This window comes from Bacillus rossius, chromosome 6 (assembly GCF_032445375.1).
Source record: "Bacillus rossius redtenbacheri isolate Brsri chromosome 6, Brsri_v3, whole genome shotgun sequence".
NCBI classification, from domain to species: Eukaryota; Metazoa; Arthropoda; class Insecta; order Phasmatodea; family Bacillidae; genus Bacillus; species Bacillus rossius.
In genome coordinates, this window is record NC_086334.1 from 4,112,681 (window position 1) to 4,134,874 (window position 22,194).

Here is a 22,194-nt window from a genome sequence, read left to right on the forward strand (position 1 = left end):
TCTGAAGGCTAAGGTTTTGAAGATATTTTTTTTATACCTACTTGCAAAAAGAAGCTACCAAACCCTGCCAAATTTTTCTTACTCATGAAGGTAGTTTGTGAGTTGCAGTGGGCCGAAATTCTTGGAGAAACTGCTTTGACTTCTCATTTTCAAACCTGTTGTAACGGCAAATTGTTATTTTAATGCATATTCGTTTCAAATGAAGATTTTTGGGAAAAGCCATGCCTTTGTCAAAAAGAAGCCAAATATTTTTAACGAACCATTGTTTTCAACACCATTACGACTAAAAGCATAGCGTACGTTTGGGTGCGATAGCTCCCGTTCACTTGTTTGGATGTAGCTCTGCACCATTCCTCTTGCCAGAGAGTCCTTGTCTTGCCGTCTGTCTGTGATACATGATTTTCAGTTGTATGTTTTATGTTAATGATAAAGTGCATTATGTGTTAAGCTCAGTGAAAGTGTTTATGAAGCAAATAGCTGTGACATTTCTTTGTAGACATCAGCTGTAGTGATTTTATAAAAAAAAATTTTTTTTGACGTTAGTACATACGCAAAGTAATTTTAGTTTTTTATATTGTTTTGTGTGCCCCTGTTTTTGAGTGAACCCGTAGTGTGTCAAGTACGAACTTACCTGCCATCCCCTGCCGACCTAGTTCCCGTAGTTTGTAGGTGAAGAGCGGTGTGCGTCCGTGCAGTAGCGGTCGCCCGGGTCTCCATCAGTCTCGGGACTTGGGTGGAGTTTATTTTTATCACGTGTTGCACTGTTTGTACATGATGTTCATGTGAAAGCATTTTTTGCTATTTGTTAATTGTTCAGACTTAAGTTTGTTGACATGTGAAGTATTTTGTGATGCAGTGTCTTACATTTTTGCAATATCATAATAAAGTAAGGGGAAAAAATATTTTGTGATATTTTTTTTTCCAAAGCCGAGCTTTGGCTTCCTTACAGACAGCAAGCCAGCCCCAATCCCTAGCCACCAAGACCGAGAGATGAGCTATCTCTTCTTACAGACTGCAGGCTAGCCCAATCCCTAGCCACCAAGAGTGAGGGACACTCCTTCAAAACTATCGCAACTAATGTGCTTAAGTCATTAATATTGTATTGAGACTCATTAGAAACTGCTTGATTGAAAACTATCTCAGGATTTTGACTTGTAGCTCAGATTTTTTTCTAAAATACTTAATGTTAGAAGAATGAAGGTTATATAGGAAAAAAAAATTGACATTTCCTAGATGTCTGAACCATCATTCCTCAGCAGTCTCAGGTGCTGGTGGTAACATCTTGTTGACATTGGGGGTCTTTAATGAAAGCTAATGTGATGTTAATGGGTAAGGAAAATTGGACTCCTGTGAGAAAACCCACCAGCACACTGCAATGTCAGCCAAGATACCCACTCGGGATGAATCCAGGTTCGATCCTGCTTGGAATCGACTGTGAATCTGCTTGGAAGGCGAGTGATCCGAACCAGTGTTTCTTCTTTTTAGGGGGTAAATTAATATTTTGGGGGTGCACTATATGCTCCGTAAATATCATCAAACACTGCCTACCTTAAAATAACTACAACATTTTTTTAAGTTCTACGTATGTATAATTTTAAAGTGTTATTTCTACTATACATTTTTTTTTTCAACTTAACTATTTGAACCTATTAAAAATAATATCTTCAGACCACTGTGACCCCAATTTTGCCAATGTATGACCCTGTAATTTAATATTAATAGAAGTACTTATAAGAAGACAAATAGTGAAATCATTATTTTAGCTGAGTTTTATTTTAGTTTACCAGATTATTCAATTTATGTTTTCCACCATTCCAGGTTAATTAGGATACAAAGTTAAACTTCCAACAGTAGAAGAGTACCAAAAAATTCTGCAAGAATAATATTTGTATGTGCTACAATTTGTTTTTGGCATTTTTATGTCCAAATAGCAGTCCAAAAATTGAAAATTTGTGTGTAGTATTTTTTAATTTTGCCAAGTCAAAATGCTGCTTTAAATTTAATCATTTAATTAAAATATGAGCTGGTTTGATTGCTAGGATCATTCAGCAAGAGTTGAAAAAGTAAATAAAAATTAAAGAATATGCTATTTACATGGGTGGAATTTAGAGAGAATAAGGGGGTGGGGAGATGTTGTAGGTGTCCTTTCCAAAGTAGACATAAAATGTGAGCGAATCTTTCAGTACTCACCAGTTATGTGTAAATATCTAACCTTGGTAACAAGCAAATCCATGTGTTCTAATGTCGCAAATAAACTTATCATGATATACTGAATAAAATTTAACTTTGAATTTTTTTAAATAATGCTCAGCATAGTAAATATACGAAAATGATTCATTTTATAAAAAAAAAATTAACACTGTTAACACGTTGCACTTCACGTTACTAATGTACGGCCTCTGGCGGCAGTACTGTATAGAAAGATTGCGATCTAAATTGGTCCTGAATTCTTTTTTCAAACTCCATGACACGGTCGTGCAGTGAAGGAGAAGTCACGGTGGGTCACATCCTGCATCGCAAACTGGTCCAAGTATTTGTGGTGAATTAAATACCGAAGGTTTCGGTTGATTAATAAGTTACTGGCACACAGATCTCAGTGATGTAAGTCTTGTAGCTTTCCCACGTAATGGTCACCTCCGCCTTGACCGTGAACTCATGAAGACTGTCGCAAGAGTGGATTGGCGGGAGAGGTGAGGGACAGTGCCCTCGCGCACAACATCCATAAAACACTGTTTTATGTAAAACTTACAATTACTTAGTTAATTTCTCCACGTGGGAAACGACTGACAGAAGGTCCAAATATGTGCGCAATATTTAAATGGTAATATTTTACTTGAAAAAAAGCACCAGTCAAAACAGATACTGTATGTCGCTTGTGTTACTCCATTACTTGAAGCCTGACTATTTACATGTTATTAAATACACTCAATGAGCACTACGGCTCTAGCCTGGTGCCGCAAAAGATATTAAGGCATTTGTCAAACCAGGTACTATACGTTATTTGATGTATGACGTATAACAAGAAATGAAGTTGCACTTATAGTTAAGCGTGATAAGATTTGATTTTTTAAACCCGCCAAAATATTTAACAAGTTTCATTGTAACCAACTTATGGGGAATAAAAATAAACTGATTGAAGCCATATTGGTTTCAAAAGCTTTAATTCCATATTTTTATCAACGAAAATTTTTCTTTTTTTTCTGACAGTTACTATACAGAAAAAGAGTTTGATGACAATTTTATAGACTATTTAAACAAAGGAAATTTGAGAATAATTAATAATATAAATTGTATGCCCCCCAAAACCTATTCCAACTGAGATGGCGTGTTTCTAAAATTAATTTCTCTCAAAAATTTGAAGATTGGAATTGAATTACTGAAAAGGTACTTAAACTGAACGTACGTGTTAATGCTTCGTGTTTATTTCATATATTCTTATATCCATTTTAAAGTCCCATAAGTATTAGTTTACTTGTCAGATCTTAAGAACAGAAATTTTAACAAATATGTATTTTCATATACAGCTGCTGATTTTTCCAAAATCTTTTTCAAAATGGTAAGACAATGATTATTATAGAACATTATACGTAGCAGAAATTTTGAAACATTAATCTTTGGTGTTATGTTGGTAGAATAACTAAATTGTCTTTCCTTTGTTTTATTTTTAACCAATCAGGTGATGTTTTGTGCCGCGCATTTTGCAATAAGTTCATGGTACAAATGAAGTACAAATATATGAAACTGACATTTGGTTGACTACTGTTTGCGTTAGGCTAAGTCGGGGTTCTATAGCGAGTGGATTGTGATGGTGTCAAGCGTAGAGATCAGTAGTATAAGTTAATCATTGCTTACGAAGACAAATGATTCGATAAAAGTGAAAATGGCCTGTTCATATACGGTAGGGACTCCAGTTGTACGAATTAGCAATGGCACTTCAGATGACAGACTGCTGAAAAACAAATGTAACGAGAATTTGGAACCACGTTATGGCAGTGAGTTATATCCCAAATTTTGTATGAGATAGTGTGATTACAATTTCTATATTGCTTTACTTATATTTTTTTATTATAGGTCTTCAAGATCCTAGACATTCTGGCGAAGAAATGGATGAAATCCGACAAAAGAATTTAGCCTATGAATATTTATGTCACCTTGAAGAAGCAAAGATGTAAGGATTAGCTAACTTCTAATGTCTACAGACATTAATTTTTTTGAGAATGAAATACTGGTTTTGCAGAATAGACTACAGTGGGGCATTATAGTTAATGTGTTTTAACCATTAACGCCTACTGTTATCTTATCCTTAAATTATTTGTGGTATTTCCGAGCTACATTTATTTAGTCATAATATCAATGTAAATTTACCTAGAACCAAATTATTATTGTTTAGGCTAAATAGTTTAAAGTAATTTACCATATATATTGACATCTATTACAAAAATTGTAATAAAGACAGGAATATTTTTTGCATGCTGTATTTTTAATACCAATGACAGTAAGTTAACATTGAACTATGTTCTCATTTAAATTACCATGACAATACAAAACCATTCATAGTTCAATGACACACTTAATAATATTCTAATAAACCCTATAATATAATTGGTTGCAATTTCCTATTCCTATTTACACTTGTATAAATTTGAAAACATCCAATTTAAATTCAAAGTCTAGGTGTCTTTGGGAAGGTAGTCAATTTATTTAGATGATTTAAGCCACAGTTGTATTGATTATAGATGTATTCACATTTTGTGTTCGTGATGGATTTTTATTTATGTATTAGACTGGGTGGCAAAATTTGGGATCCTTCCGTATAAAATCAAAATGTAAAGGATTTTGGGTGGTTGGTCAATTTATTTAGATAATGTACATTTATAGTAGCCCTACTTATTGATAATTTTCACATTTTATGTTCATGATTTTTATTTATGTATCAGGCTGGGTGATTCAAATACCTGTGAGACTTGAATTTTTATTTTTTTTAAAAATTTGTATGTGTCATTGTGGTTCCTGCTAAGGCTGTTGAATTGACGTCAAAATCTTGGACTACCATTCACGTAACAGTGAAACCTTCAGGATAAAGAACCTCACCTTAAAGGGTGTTTCACTTTAAAGTACCAGTATGTATTTTCATACCTTACCAGATGATTTACATTTATCAACAGTTCGTTGTAGAGTAACATCATATCATTAGTTAGTTATATATGTTGTAATGATATCATACTGTACAGAATATTAAATAAAATTATTAGTATTCATCCACAATATGATGTGTCTGTTTTAAACAACAGTGGAGTGTTTGCTGTCTTTCAGCTGGCTGGAGGCTGTTCTAAAGGAACAACTTCCACCGCCAACAGAACTGGAAGAAAGTCTAAGGAACGGCGTTTACCTGGCCAAACTGGGCCACTTGGTTGCTCCGGAAACTGTGCCGCTGTCGAAGATATTCGACACCGAACAGAAGCGCTACAGAGTGGCCGGGCTGCAGTTCCGCCACACTGACAACATCAACTACTGGCTCAAGTCTCTGGAGTCGGTGGAGCTACCGCTGGTGAGGGCCAGACTTGCGACGTGGTTCTGTGTCGTGGTTGTGTTGCGGTCGGGCCCAGGGCTCCGCAAGTCCCGGGCCCACGTGGCCGTGATGCCTTACTTGTCGTTGCTGGTGACTAGCAAGCTGTAACTATACAGTAGTTTGGAAAATACCAGCCAATTTTGTTGTTACAAAATCTTGTACAGAAATGACTGTACAAGATATTGGGATGGTATTTAAATTGTATGTAATAATTTTACTCAAATTATTGATATTGTACCAAGTTGCAATATATGTACCGTTTAATACTTATTTATTAAATTAAAATAAAGTAGAATTGATCACTAAAGAATTTTCTTTATCGCTGGCTCCTAGAATTTGTGCCTGGCTCCAAAACTTTCCCAGGATTTGTAGAGACCTTGTCTCTCAGCAAGGCAGATCTCTGCTTTGAATCCTTATGTATCCACACACTGCTGTTAAGTCTTTTCAGATGCTCCAATTATCTCCACCATTATTTCACCTGTGGTTCACTAACGTGCCTCATCATGATTATTTTGTCCCAAGTTTCAAGGCTGCCTTTACTGAACCTTTTTTAATGAACTAGATGGGTAGTATAAAATGTATAATATTGATATGCTGTACATTCTGGAGTGTTTAATTTTATTGAACCGACATAATTAAAAAAATATTTAAAAAAAAATGGGCAGGAACCTGAAAAAGTTTGCCCAAGCAACTTTTTTAAACACATGTAATTTTATGACTAAAAAAATAAATAAATAAAAAATAGAGAAAAAACATTTTTGCATAACTAACCAATGGATTTTATGCCATCATTAACACTGGCAAAGTGTTGTGATTTGAAATTCTTGGAGGGGGGAAAAAAACTACTACGTATTTGGAGACGTTATACATCTAGACCAGGCCTTTGTTGGCGACTGCTGAAAGCTGCTGTCTTGTAACGCAGCGGACGGTAATGCTCACGTGGCTGTGGTTTTTGCCGCAGACGTTCCACCCGGAAACCACGGACGTGTACGAGAAGAAGAACATGCCACGCGTCATCTACTGCATCCACGCCCTGAGCACGCACCTGTTCAAGCTGGGCCAGGCCCCCCTCATCCAGGATCTGTACGGCAAGGTCGACTTCACAGGTAGTCGCGTGGCCTCTTTGGATGACACATACTGACAGAATTAATGTAGACAGCTCAACTTCGGACAGTCAAAACACATGTCTGATAACACATATATAATAAGAAAAAAATCTTGGTGTTTAATTGGCCCAGTGGAATAATTTTTCGTGGTGATACTTTTCCAGCTTTTCATCTGTGTAGATTCTCTCAACGTCACTCCGTGATTTTCCCATCCAGTAAATGACAACTTTGAGGTTAATTTTCTTTATTCTGTCAACATTTCTTAATCATTTTCTAGGTCCTCAAGCAAATGTTTCAACAGTCTTTGCAGGTAATGGCGCTTTAGTCAGCTCGGATGATATGGAACCTCTGTTAATCGAATCTTGATAAATCAAGACTACCATGTAATTAGAATTACAATATTTGACTAAATTGTGTTTTTTGCAACTTGTGGCTGTCATTTTCAGTGTAGGAGAAAACTACTTTGTAGACAGAAATTAAGTTGATTAAATTTTTTGTCCATGATACAGCTATGAATTATTAATGCTAATGGTTTCACATGAATTTGTTTGTGTTTACTGACATGTACATGAGTTATTTATTTAAAGTTACCTGTATGATTAGCTTGTGTATCGATCATTGTTCGAGTTCCCTGATTACTGTACTGGGAAGTCTTCGTAAGCATGCAGAAACATGTTGGTATATAAAAGAATATATTTAAAAACAAGTAAAATTAAAAAAAAATAATAATTAATATATATTTATAGGTAGTGTAATAAAAGTTCAATTTTATTCTAAAGTTTACAAAAAATGAAAAACTTGGAGGAAAAATTATAAAAAAATGTTTGTAAAAAAAAATGATCTAAGTATATATGAAGCATGCTGCATTGTATGGTGAGGATTCCATAACCAAAAATAGATGTTTGGCAAACGCTGGTAGAAGAAATATGAATATATGTATTTAACAAAACTTCGAAGGTGATCAATTATACTCGACTGAGTATATATAAGATTAATGATCTTTAGAGCTGTCCTTTGACAAGATAGTACACACTAGTTCTATGCTTAATAGGTAGCTAGTTCTATATTTAATAAGCAGACTAGTTATTATTCCCACCATAGTACAGTAGAGCACCCCTCAACCGGAATCATTGGGGGGAGGTCTTTTCCGGTTATGGGAAAATTCCGGGTAAGGGGAGTTGCGGTAGGGCCGTCCTCCGGGCCGGTTGAATGACCTTCATTGTTCATTCTAGCAAGCTGGCAGGCACGTATTTCTTATCTCTGTGGGTGGGTGCGTGTGGTGTGCGTGAGCGAAGAGGATGATGAGGGTTCGGGGGAGGTAGTAGGACTACAGCTGCAGTGTTGTGTTACTTCTGTGTTGACGTGCTAGTGATTCACACTTCCTGGAGAGTGTATAGTTACTGCCACTCACAGTTTACATTTCACATACACAAGAATAACACTTCAAGCATCTCGTTAAAAAACACAGATAGAGAAATACAGGTAAATGTAGACTGTTTAACCATATATTAACGTATAAATATGTACATAATACATATTTGTACACAAAATTATTGTCTACAAACTGAAAGCATCACACGTTGGAAGTAAATGTTATTGGCTATCACGTGTGTCAGCGTGTGTACTCTCGGACCGGCCGAAATTTTCCGTTTACTTGACATAGTGAAACAATAAAACTACTTACAGCATAAACATCTTTATAGTAATTCACGTCCGACGCGAAAACCAGCGGTGTATCTACGCAATGCGCGGGAAAGACTGGCTATAATTAGCTCTCTGACAGACGTGCGCGCACCCGCGCATACAAGACATGTACAGTCAGGCAAAAGAAAAAACGCCTCGTTCCAGTGCGGAAATGTTTCTGAGATGTTTTGTAATGTTTTAATTTTTTTTTTTTTTTTTTTTTTTTTTTTTTTAAATTAGTTCCGGATATCGGGAGTTCCGTTTGTGGGAATTACGGTTGAGGGGTGCTCTTCTGTACTAAAAAATAAAATTACATGTGTAATGATGAAATGGCATATTGAAATGCCCACGTTAATGGAAAATCCAAAGGTTGTAAAGTTTTTCAGGTAGTCGTCACACTACTCTCAGCTATGGATGCACTTTTTTTTTTTACACCTCTGAAGGGACCCGTGAGAAAACCAACAAAATGAAAGAATGGAGTTTTGTAAAATGCAGGGTATGAGAGTGAGGACTTGATGTAAGCTTTTGGACATACGCCATTGCTAAGCACATGTATGTCTGTAGAAGAAAACTACAAAAAACCAAAAGAAAAAAAAACACAAATTAAGCAAAAATTGCTGTTGTCAACAGGATATATACACCACATATATTCCATGACAGAAATGTGGTCAGCAAACAAAGAAATACGGAAAAATTGACTAAGAGAACAAAAAAATTTTGGTTCAATGAATCATTTGTGGTTTTTTTTTCGTTCTCTTAGTCCATTTTTCTTTGTTTTTCTTTGTTTGTTGACCATATTTCTGTTATGGAATATTATGTGGTGTATATATCCTGTTGACAAAAGCAATTTTTGCTTAATTTGTGTCTTTTGTCTTTTGGTTTTTTGTAGTTTTCTTCTGCAGACATACATGTGCTTAGCAATGGCGTATGTCCAAAAGCTTGCATCAAGTCATGCACTCCCATTGCACAAATCTTTCAAAGATGATACGAGAGTGAGGGTGTGGACCGCGCTCCGTGTCGCAGACGAGCAGATCTCGGCAGTCAGCCAGGAGCTGAGGAAGTGCGGCCAGCAGATGCCGTCCTTCCAGAAGATCGGGGGCATCCTGTCGCGCGGCGCCAGCGGGGACGAGGGGGCGCTGCACGCTGCGGCCCGGGCCATCAACGACGCCGTTGACAAGCAGGTGTGGCGCCCGTGTCTGCCAGAACATTGCGTTGCAGTGTCTGGAGTTGAAAAAAATATATATTATAATAGTTCATGGGTAGAGACCGGAAAAAATCGCTGGTTCAATGACCTTCAGGATAGACTCCAATATCCACTACACACACGGGCAATTGCCAACTGTTTATTGGCTGCTGACTTGTGAGTCGTCTCGACTGGGTGGCCTGTGATTCGACGCTTCTATGAGTGATAGGTCTCTAATTGGCCCTCAGTCCTCCAGATTAACAGTGAACCAATGGCAGAAGCAGCACTAAGGTATAATTATTTGAATTTTAGCATAACCGAAATGAATCCACAAATTTTTCAGGTCTCTATTCATGGGTAGTTATAATGCAAAAAAAAAAAAAAAAAAAAAAAAAAATCCAGCAGGTGCTCAGGCAGAGGCGCGGTTGTGAAAAAGTCTTTCATCAGTGTCTAAGAATTTTGTATCTTCAGGAACCCAGCAAATATGCACGTGATTCCGCAGCATTGTAGTAAAAGGTTCGCTATTTTAAAGTGTTTCTGCTGCCAGTTGGGTCGAACCTCGTCCGTGTGTAAAATCTCGCTCCAAAAAAACACAAAACATTTGTTGTATTTAGTAGCCTTGTGAAGCGTTCCTTGGATCAATTAGACTCTTGCGGCCGCCCCTGCGAAGATAGTCGCGTCTTCCTGGAAATAACTGGTTTAGAGTGACTAAATTATTGACGTTTGTGTACTGTATAAAATAGTTTGTGGTACAGTGATTCAATGTGTTTGATTTTCTATGTTTAGTGAAGAATAAAATTGATCCTTAAATCAACAACTTATAACAGCCACGTGGAAAAAAAAATTTGGCTTCAAAATTTAAAAAAAAAATGTTCTGCAATTTTTCTGTTGAAAACAATGAAACAATTTTCAACTAAATTTCTGATTGAAACTAATTTATTTTTATTCTTTGGTGTTATTTTATCATTAAAATTCAATTACAGTGAAATCTTATATGATTACTAGCTGCAGTACCCTGCGTTGCCCGGGCTAAACACATGGAGCTTTATTGTCTGCAAGTTAAAGCAAACTGGATAGCGCTATATGACAGTGTGTTGGACATAGAGAAATGTCACACAATTACTGTTTGCATGTTTATGACCTATGATTTTTTGTTTACCCATGGCGACCGGTTATTTATTATTTATTATTAATTATAAATTATTAAGACCATTAATTGAAATAAAAACTGTTCTATCTCTCAAGTTGGAAAAAATTACACAAATGCCAATTTTCATCGAAATCGGTTGACTCGGTGAAGCGTTCACTGGAAACAAACATCGGGACACTGGATTTATATATGTTAAGATGGTAATTTGCGGTGGATCTGAAAGATTTATGCGTAATAATCAAGAATAAACGCCGGGATTGCTGGGCCGCATGTGTTAGTGCTGTGGGAGTGGAATGTGAGCTGGGCGTGTGTGCTGGGTGCAGGACTCGGAACAGCTCCGTGCCGCGCTGCGCTCCCCAGCGGCCGTGCTGCAACACGTACAGGAGGAGCTGGCGAGCTGCTACCTCGACGTGCTGGCGCAGGCCAGGGCAGACAAGGTCCAGGTCGCGGCCAACAAGGTGTGCTGGGTTACCGAGCGTCAGTGTAGCTTTAATGGGAATACCGAAGATACATTATTATATTTAGGACCACATTAAGCTGTTCCATGGCAAAATCTCATTTAAAGGGAGCGGGGGTTCATTAAAAAAAACTCACGTCAACTTTTTATCAATTCAAAAAATGCATTAATCATAATAAACAAATCATTAAACTTATTATTTTACCTTTTATTTGGGGTGTTCTATTTTGCAGTAAAAAAAAAAATTTATGGCCACTGAAATTTTTATTACTTCGTGAGTAAAGAAAAAAAAATAGTGGAGTTTTGAAAAGATAAGAAATAATACGTCAAAGGGTTAAACGTGCCTTTTAACAGTTTGAAACTGTATTTAATCGAGTCCTCTGGACCGAATGATGTTTCCATTACAAAGAAAGGGAAGGCCATGTGTACAGAAAGTAAGTGAGGATCAGGGTTTGTTTAGTTAATGTAGTAAATATGCAAGAGATATGCTTTAATTTATGTGCTACAGATGACAGAAGATGAGCATTTGAATTAGCTAAAAAAAGAGTGGACAAAAAAAAAACCAGTTTAATGTGGAAGATGGATTGGCCTGCTACGGACTAGCGATGAGGCTACCAGAGAACTTGTCCATTAATAGCAGCATATTTGAGAAGTGAATACTAGCATTTTGAAGAGCATGATTCTGATAAAAGTTGTGTGTGTGATGTCTGTAGTCACTGAGCGACAGCTTCATTCCCGACGTCTACGATGAGCTGCTAACGTTGGCTGAAATCCAAGGACACATCACCTCAGTGAATGGTGAGTGAAGCAAGTGTTTTGCTGAGCGGCAGGGCTTCCCAAGTTTGTGTGTGGGCCATTTGCTGATATGTGACTGGAATAGAACTAGTCTGGTGTAACATAATATAAACATAGCATCTGGAACCCAGTTGTCGCGACTTCGTTCATTGAGACCACCTCTCTATTACAACTCCTTTTTGAGGAACCATAAAAACATTTGTGTTAAAAAAATTAAAATTTTGAAGAAAATCAATCCTTTGTGCCACATTTCTCTTGGCAAGCACTGTACTGCACGTGGCACAGTATAAAAACTCGCCCTCCCTAGCCGATCCTCTACCATCTTTCCAAAGATAATGGTTTCATGGTGCCAGACATGTCTGCCCGCCCACCGCCCACCGGGTGCCTGGTATCCAACCATTGCTCTTGGACACGCTGCACATCTCCGCTTCTGTTTTTACGACTTGGATTTGTGCGATTTTTGATCCCTCTTGGTTTTTGATCAATGTTTCTGGACTACTTATTACACATATTTTTTTGTATTCTTATTGAATGTCTTCTAACCGAAAGCTCTAAAATGTATTATTTTAATGTTATGAAGGTCATTTCATGAAACTAGGATATTTTCAGCAGTTTTAAAATTGTGTAGTTTCTTCTGAGCTCTGCACCTCATACATATGCACAGGTAGGCGGGGCCCTTGACAGAATCATTAAAAAGCTATTAACGTACTTATATCAAGGTGGCTAGCGATAGTGAAGAAAAAAAAAGGGGGGGGGGAACTAAGGGGATTTTGAACAGAGAAATATCAGGAAAATTTCTGAGGTAGTCAGGGAATTTTATTAATGGTGAGCTCACTGAAGAATAGAAATTATCGTAGAGACTTATTTTTATTTGAGCTAGATATACTTAAACATTCTTTTCCTCCCCCTTCCCAATGTCTTATCTTGATCACTAAATCAGGATTTCGACCATGTGCATTTACGTCAGTGCTACTGACAGTAGTGTGACAAAATAATTGATGGTTGCCTGTTGCAATAGTGAAGTGTCTTATGCCTACGAGTTATGATTTCAAATTTGAAGTGGTGGTCAGGGAAATTTTTTATCCAAACCTGGAAAAGTCTAGAGAATTTTTAATTCACAAATTTGCCAGCCATCCTGTACGTGCATGAATGTCGTGGGAGATGGTTGTTTCGAAACGGTATCTGAAACTGCCGGTGTGGCATTGCAGTGACTGCCGCGTGGTGCGATGCTGTGGATGCCGTCCAGAAGCGAGACGAAGCAGCGCTGTGTCGAGTGTTGGCGTCCCCAGCCTTGCTGCTCAAGGTACCGGCGTGCACTCTCTCCCGTTGGTACCAATACACGGTCTGCCAGGGCATGTGGCTTTGTCACCAAACCCGTAGTGTTCATAATGAATTATTCAAGTCACACAACTCCAAAATAATATATCAAGTATTCGGTCAAAACAAGGTGGAAACTTGTAATTTTTTGTCAATACAGTGATAGCGTTAGGTTTAATTTAAGTGTAAACCCTAGATAACAATACAAATTTTGATGAAAGTATTATATAAGAAAAATAAACAAAAAAACAAATAATTACTTAATGTTATTTATACCTATTTTAGCTGCATTTACGAGACTCTTAGTGTACTGAACATGCAGAGGTTGATTAAAGAACTACAAGGATCATTATTTTGAATATCCATCCTAAACTTTGACATTCTTAACATCTGACTAACCTGGAACTCTGAACAGCATCTTCAAACATGACGCTCCGCCTGCTAACACTTGTGGAGCGCCGCACCCTGTGTTGCGAGTAGCAGAGCCGGTGTGCGGGAGACCGGGAGACCGGCAGAGGCTGTGTGCGCAGGACGTCCAGAGCGGCAACGCGCCGTGCTACCTGGAGGAGTTCGGCAGCGCGACGGGGGAGCCGTGCAGTGAGCTGGTGACGGGCGAGCAGCGCGAGAAGCTGCAGGCCGTCGTGTGCCGCGGGAACTACGTCGCCCGGAACCAGCACGTCTGTGAGTGCCTCCGCCTGCCTTCAGTCAGGCTAGTGCTGTCTGTGCTAGTGTGCTGGTGGTTGAAACCAGGGTAACTGACCCGAGTCTTGCAACACGGAAGATACTAGGAGAAATGGGTGCATATGGCGCTAGGATTCATTAGGACTGTTTCGATACCAACTTTTATTACCCCCATACCACTACGATAATCCAATACAGTCAAACCTCTATCTATCGAACTCGCATGTATCGATTGTCCGTGTTTATTGTATACTTTCTACGGTCCCGGCAAAATTGCCATACAACTAAGGTTAAAAAAAAGTCCGCTTGTACCGATGTTCGAATTATCGGTTTGTCCGCATTGATCGTACAAAATATGTGGTCCCATCACTATAAATTATAATAGATGATGGTTTAACCATAAATATATTGCAGAAATAACCATTTCTTAGACAGAAACCATCATAAAAACAGTAACTATTGTATACAGAAGTAGTAAAAATCACCTTAAATCTGCAGCCAAGTAATGGAGCACGTAAACATGAAGAAAAGACAAATGAACAACAACTTACGAAGAAATATGGATGATGTACCATAACTACAGTACAAACCCAATTGTTATCTTACGATAATTACCATAAAAAGAACTAAAGATTCTTTGTTGATACCATAATACTACAGAAGCACGATAGCTACCACATTTGCACTATAGTTACCGTAACAACCGACATGTATATTTACCGTGATGGTAATGTACGTATTTATTTATGACTAGAGATGGTGATTTATAGCATTTAAAATAATATTTAGCATTTTGAATTTGAAATTTAGCATTTTGTAGCATTTTTAAAAACAAGATTTAGCCAATTCTATCATTTTACATTACCGAAGAAAAGTATATTTTTAAAAAGCATTAAATAATACACATATTAATTATTAACAACCACAGAAAAAAAAATCTAGCACAACTACGAAGATAGCCTATCTTGGCAGGTTTCCAAACAACTTTTTAGTAGTGTTGTGCGAGATCTCGAACCTCAAGAAAAATTTCGAGAAATATTGCATTTTCGAACAGCGAGCGAGAAAAATAATTTCTCGAAAAAAACGAGAATTTTTTTTTGGTACCGGTAACTCAATTTGGTATGGAAACTAAATTTGATATTGATAGTTGTATTTTTATATGTTGAACATTACACACACACTGCCATTATTTTAGTTTAAATGTTTTAAAAATACAAAATGCGTCTGCCTGTTTGGACGAAAAATGATTTGGCAGAACACAAAGCAAACATGATGCAATCATTAAGAGATATTAGACTAGCCGATAGTCAACCATCCAAAACCTTTATCAATAACCGTAACTGTGAATAAAATCTGTCTTGTGAAATTCCAATTTATCCTGAAAGAAAAACTGCCGTATTTCATTTTTAAATTACGTAAGCGTAATACATAATAAAATACGTTTGAACCTAACCTACAAAATTAGTTTTGTTTACATACACATTATTACGGTAAAGTTATTAAAAGCAGTACCTTTAATTTAGTCATAATATTTTGTTCGGTAATGTTTAATAGCATACTGAAATTTTGATTATTACGTCAAAATACAAAATTTACTTTTTAACGAACAAAAGGAAATGGTGGTCATGCTGCCAGACCGAGTCGTCTTCACTGTTCCGTTTCTTATTTCATTTCCAATAAAAGACTGCGCAAGTCATGTGATTATTAAATGGACTGGAATGTAAAGGAATGGATTGAACACGCAGAACAATTCACTCCCTTGTATTACGTAAAATTACGTGAATGTGTGTGTTCAAACCCGTTGAAAAGGCAGAATAAATAGTATGTTCATCCCATTTCCTTTTCCACCTTTGCTTCACTCGGTCGTAAGACGTCACGAGTAATGAATCCCGCCAAAGCCTCCCTAGCATAAATTTCTTTGTTTTCATTACAGTACCAGAGTTTCCCGTTTACGTGAGCTACTCTGCGGGTATGAATAAATAATGTGACGCCTGTAAAATGTTATTAGGAATATGAGAATAATTTCCTAATACTGCTGTATCTCTAACTGCGGCGTAACCAAATGGAAAAAAAAGTGTTGCAGGAATATAACAGTTTAACAGAAGTAAACTTTGTTGTCAAATTAAACTGATTTTACGGTAAAATGGAAGATGTGGACATATCAGTGTGGCAGTATTACACAAAAAGTGGCGATAAGTCAACGGGAACCACAATTAACATGTTAGCTACTAGACTTTTACCTAAGTGAGTGAATGTTTATTTATAATTTAGTGTAGGCTTACACAACGTGTGGTGCATGTCAGTTGTGCACAGGCAACTAAATTGTCATTCTATATGATAAACAACAGTTTTATCTACAGAACAATATATTTTGAAAGTGATATCTACAGTAAATCTTGATTATTTAAAAATTTCTCATTCTCGTCTCGTTTCTTGCGAGAAAAATATTTTCTTTCTCGAAAATTTCTCGAGGCCTAAATCTCATTCTCGCACAACCCTACTTTTTAGCACTTATGAGTGCAATAATGGCCATAGTTGATGTAGAGTGCACAAATAATGTTATTGAAACTAGTTTTTTTTTTTTTTCTAATTTTTTTTTATTCGTTTTTTTCAATTTTCGCCGTCTTTTGGTTTTCGATAATGCTAGAAACCGTTGCTTGCTGTTTTACCGACTTTTATCCTTCATCCGATTTCTCGGTGAATCTTTTTTTTTTTTTTTTTTTTTTTTTTTTTTGCAGTCTGATGTCCCTCAGATTTAATGTGCTTTTCAAGTACATTTTTTTTTTTTTCCACTCCAGACGGTGATTACATAAATTGCGCATTAAAATATTCGTATCACTTTCGTAGAACTGTTCACTTTTGTATTCAATTATGCAATCGCGAATGGAAATTATGTTTCGTCCCATTTTTACCACGAGAAATAACAGTATACAACACATTCACGAGTATGCACGTATTTGTAAACAGACCACCTTCCACAGACTACACAAGAACGCGGCTTTCACGTGAAATACAGCCAGAAAATGGGAATTGTTAGCGCGGCGAAGCAGAGATGTCGCAATATGGCGGCCTAAAAACTTGTACTCTGCAAGATGACGGACACTCTTCCAGCTAGTTGTTCTTTGCTTTGTTTACAATCGCGAGGCACGGATGGCCATTCTTCATTCAATATTTACGAGCAATAGTGTTGTGAATGACGTGACAATAAGATACTTGTGCTGAATACGCCATAAAAAAATGGTTTCTTTTGATACTGAACTGAAACGAAATGCAATCTGTAAATAAATTGTGTAGAGTGAAGACGAATCTACGTTTTTTACCTTGATTTCGCATTTATCTCGGAATAGTCTAGATTTCACATTTTATAGCGGGAAAAATATAATTTAGCATATTTTCGCATCTATTTCGCGAAAACGAAAAATCATCATCCCTATTTATGACATATAAAAATTAAAGAACATTATTGAAAAAAAAAGCATGTTAAATTTTTATATGTACGGTTAGCAAATATTGCGAAGAAATAATGCGATCTGAAAGAATGCAGTACTACTACGAAAAGAGAAAAGGGTACTCGTGGATTTTTAGGTTATGGCAGTCTCTCGTTTTTTCAGTAATATCGGCCGAAAATTAACAAGCGTATCGGAAGTCGGCAGAAATGCCGATTCAACTAAATATTGGAAAAATCGGCTTCTTCAGTACACATCTATATTTGATGACATGAGTAAACATATTTCAGACTTCAGGATATTGAAAAAGACTTTAATTTCCATGTAGGTTTATTGTGCGTATGTTTTTTTTTTTGCAAGTGTAAATTGAATTAAGTAAAATGCTTCTATTTTTTTTTTTTTCAAATGATTAGACTTTAATGACAAATAACTGATATATTTCTGACACTAATTTTGAGGTTAAAATATTTTTTTCAAAATCTAAGAGTGAAGTCCACATCTATTGAATGTCCGCATCTACTGAATTTTTTTGTTGGTCCCCTGAAAAACGATAGATAGAGGTTTGACTGTACCACCACTGATACCTTTTATAAGTTTATTCTATGAACAACATTTATGATTACTGGCCACACTATATGAATAGTTAATTGAATCATGTTTTTGTAAATACATTAAAATATGTCACTTTTTTTTCTAAATCAGAATTAAAATCAAGTGTATTGAAAACTGTGTATCACTTTTTTTTTTAGGTAAACATCTCTAATGCTTCTAGTAAACAGCACCTAAGTTATTAATTTGCATAAGGGGGGTTGGGGCAGCCTAGCGTGGTGATGTTTGTAATGAACTCTCATACTGACTGGGTTGCTGGCAGGTGGAGAGGCCCTGGCGAAGGTCAATGCCGCCCTGCGTGAAGGCTCGTCGCAGGACCTGCTCGCTGCCCTCGGCGACCCGGTCCTGAGACTGCCCGGCGTCAGCGAGTTCGCCGCGCCGCTCTACCTGGAGGAGATGCGTGTGGACCGGCTCGACCTGGGGGTGAGTCGCGTAACTGCGGGCGTTGCGTTTGGCTGCTTCCTTTAATTACCAAGCTGCCTTTACTCTGTACGAGAGAAACTGCAGCAAATGATAGAGTAACCCCCCTCCCCCTTCCCGCTTTCTACATACTTATTTGGAAATCCATGCTTATAGGTAGTTGGCTACATCTCATTCCAGTTCTTTTCTTTGAGGTATATTTAATTGCTGGACGGTGTTTGAGATCTTAAAAAGTCGTGTAAAATAGTAGACCATCACACTACCAGTGCCGTGGGCAGTCCCGAGCCCTTCCCCGAAGTTTTTGACCTTAAAGTGCTGTCTGTGTTGCAGCGTCCTCCGTGTGTCTATACACACTCAGTTTGGAATTGTCAGCAGCGCTATTCGTAAACCCCGAAGTCAATTTTTTTAGGCAACACCCGTCAAGAAACAGAATACTGTATAACATCATTGGCACATGCAAAAACATCATAGCTTGCTTGGCATAACTGTCATGAATATTTGCTGATAAAGCAAGCTGAGTTAAATTTATTTTCGGGATAATTGTCACTTTGCTCTTAGACTAATATGTAGTTGGTTTGAGTATTGTAGGTGATGCCAGAAGCAGAAGTGTTAAGCAGTACAGCTAGTTATAAACCTATTTACAGTACATTTTGACTGTGGTTGCTAGTGTTGCGATAAGTTTGGAAAACTAATGAAACATTTTCCAGGAAAATAAAAATTGTTAAGGAAGGTGGAGAGATCTCAGGAAAAAGTTGAAAGTGTCTTTTAAATCATAGGATTTATTTCTATTTTATTTATGTAAGGATATCCTTTAAAGAATTTCTCCAGTATTTGTGTTAAAAAGTGATACCTTAGAATGACTGGGTCTGGTTATTAGAAAGTGTAAATATTAAAATTGTAATTGATGCAGTACCAAATCCCATAGCGATGTAATGCCTTATATTTCCTTTTGTATTATCTTTTACTTTGTTTCAATTATTCACACTAGGTATAATTTTAGATTGTGTGTGTGTTGTATGTGTCAATGTTTTAATTAATTTTTTTTTTGTTTTTGTCATTTTTGACGTGACGTCTAATAAATCGATGAACGCCGGCTGCATGCACGAAAAAGTGTCCCACTACGGATGTCCCACTACGGATGTGTTGTTTGCTCATTGTACGCATGCGTGGCATCTCTCTTGATGCTCATTGTACGCATGCGTGGAATCTCTCTTCCACTCGATTGGAACAACCATCGATTTGACTTTTCAATCATATTTTCGTCATTTGAATTATTAATATTATGTAATTTAACGATTGTCCACCGATTTTCAGCACAGTCGGTACGGTTATTTAAAAGTAATGTTGAATATTTTAATACGTTTTGAACCAACAATGGTGTTGTACAGTTCCACATAATAATTCAAATTACACCCGGGATCATTTGCACAATGTTTTAAAAAATATTGTAACACATAAATAAGTTTGGTGTATTTGGGATGCGAATTTGTTATAAAATCGTGTTATAAAAACGAAATAATATTATTCCCCTACCGTGAGCAAAATTTTTATAAATATGTACAGTGAAACCTCGTTAATATTATCCCGCTTATTACGAATGACTCGTTAATATTACCTATTACTATTTCCCCGTGAAATATGCCCATTAAACACAATGAAGATTTGTTTGGTTAATACGAAATTCTCGTTATTATGTATAGCGAACAATAACAATTCTCGTCCGTATAAACAAACAGTCATGTTTACCGTTTAATACGAACCAAAGATTACCACAAAGATACGGCCCCGCCTGAGTGTCCGAAGTGTGTTTTTAACTCTATGTTTTCAAAATCACTCGTTCGTGTGTTCGATATGTTCAGAAATCACTCGCGTTTGTACAATATTCGATATATCGAACTTCACGTGGGATGGTATTTACGTTCGATTTTGTACTTCCTTTGTATACATGAATCTGTGCCGGACCAATAAAAACAAAATATATGTTACGCCTAACGTGTTTAATATTTGTGTACGTTGTAATGAAAGTTTAAGTGAATTATCTCGTGAGAATTTTATTAAACTTTAGAATTTGTACGTACACACATAAAAATGGAGGCAAAACGTAAACGCAAGGAAATTGCATTGAAGACGAAAATTAAGATAATAAATTCAGTTCGTCAGGGTGAAAAAACGAAAACAGAACTTTCTGAAGAGTTTGGTATATCAAAATCAACCTTAAGTACAATTCTAAAGCAAGCAGATAAAATAGAAGAAGCGGTCAGGAAAGGTAGTAATCAAACTAAGAAAAGGATGCGCGTCGGTAAACATTCCGAATTAGAGGCCAAACTGCTGGAGTGGTTTCATCAAATGCGCGCCGCCAGAGTTCCAATTTCCGGGCCTATTATCCAAGAAAAGGCTGATCAGCTGGCACTGCAACTCAGAATTGACGATTTCCATTGCAGCAACGGATGGCTTCAACGCTTCAAAGATAGGCATAATTTGGCCACAAAATCCATTTGTGGCGAATCTGCAGCTGTCGACCAAACAGCAACGAGTGACTGGCTTCAGTCAGTACAGTCCATCGTAAGTAAATTTGCACCACAAGATGTGTTTAATATGGATGAAACAGGGCTTTTTTACAATCTGTTGCCCAATAAAACTCTAACCGTAAAAGGTGAAAACTGCCATGGCGGTAAACACAGTAAAGTTCGTCTTACAGTTCTACTATGTTGTAATCAAGATGGCAGTACTAAACTTCGACCCTTGGTTATTGGCAAGTCTGCCAAGCCAAGATGTTTCAAAGATGTTGCAGCAAAAAACCTGCCAGTAGATTACGAGGCAAACAGTAAGGCTTGGGTCACCACAAAAATTTTCCAGTTGTGGTTGTTAAAATTGGACAGGAAAATGGCGACTCTAAATCGCAAAATTTTGTTATTGTTGGACAACTGTGCTGCACATACTGCTCATGGTATGAAGTTGGAAAACATTACCTTACTCTTCTTGCTACCAAATACAACAAGTGTGACACAACCACTCGACCAAGGTATAATACAGTGCTTGAAAAGAAACTACAGACAGCGCTTGGTGAAATACCTTATCAGGCAGTGTGAAAAAGGAAAGACTGAGCTTCCTAGATGGTCAGTTTTGGATGCTATCCGCAGTATAGCCATGTCGTGGGACAGCATCAGCCAAAAGACAATTGTGCATTGCTTTGCAAAAAGTGGTTTTGGCCAGCAAACTGTTGAAGAACCTGACTGTGATCAACCTTTAGAGGATTGGCAAGAGTTAAAAGAACATGTGCAAGTTGATAATGACTTCAATGAGTTTGTTCATATTGATGACAGTGTGTACACCAGTGCAAGATTAACTGCAGAAGATCTTGTTGGTTCACGAGGATTACAGGAAACACCAACGGCTGACGCTGTACAGTCACTTTGTGAGGGTGGTACAAGTCAGGATAATGATGGTGATGACGACAATGGTGAGGTAGTGCATAAACTTCCAAGCAAAAGTGACACAATCAGTGCTTTGCGTACACTGGAAAATGTACTTGCTGCAAGTGATGTGCCAATTGACTTGATTGCAGGATTTGAGAAGATATGTTCTGCTGTAAATGATATTTACAGAGATAAGTGTGTCCAGAAAAAAATTAATGATTTTTTTAAACCTATGTAAATATATCTTGCATACTTTGCATAAGAATTGCTATACACTCAACAGCAATTAACTGTACGGTAAATGTTAATCATTTTTGTCAAAACTTTGGAAGCAAATTAAATAAGAATACATACATACGTAT

General features: G+C 37.1%; 1 protein-coding gene across 2 annotated transcripts in view; it reads left to right on the forward strand.

Annotated features, from left to right (window-relative positions):
- Nucleotides 1-3,696: 3,696 nt before the first annotated feature.
- The window catches only part of LOC134532528 (ras GTPase-activating-like protein IQGAP1), a 57,912-nt gene continuing 39,414 nt past the window's right edge, over nucleotides 3,697-22,194 (forward strand). For both annotated transcript variants that reach the window (XM_063369004.1, XM_063369005.1), the window contains exons 1-10: nucleotides 3,697-3,992; nucleotides 4,072-4,168; nucleotides 5,314-5,548; nucleotides 6,531-6,675; nucleotides 9,382-9,539; nucleotides 11,015-11,149; nucleotides 11,862-11,946; nucleotides 13,152-13,246; nucleotides 13,791-13,941; nucleotides 18,259-18,419. In XM_063369004.1, coding sequence (XP_063225074.1) covers nucleotides 3,881-3,992; nucleotides 4,072-4,168; nucleotides 5,314-5,548; nucleotides 6,531-6,675; nucleotides 9,382-9,539; nucleotides 11,015-11,149; nucleotides 11,862-11,946; nucleotides 13,152-13,246; nucleotides 13,791-13,941; nucleotides 18,259-18,419 — 1,374 coding nt within the window. In that variant the 5' untranslated portion in view covers nucleotides 3,697-3,880. The remainder of the gene's footprint in view (nucleotides 3,993-4,071; nucleotides 4,169-5,313; nucleotides 5,549-6,530; nucleotides 6,676-9,381; nucleotides 9,540-11,014; nucleotides 11,150-11,861; nucleotides 11,947-13,151; nucleotides 13,247-13,790; nucleotides 13,942-18,258; nucleotides 18,420-22,194) is intronic.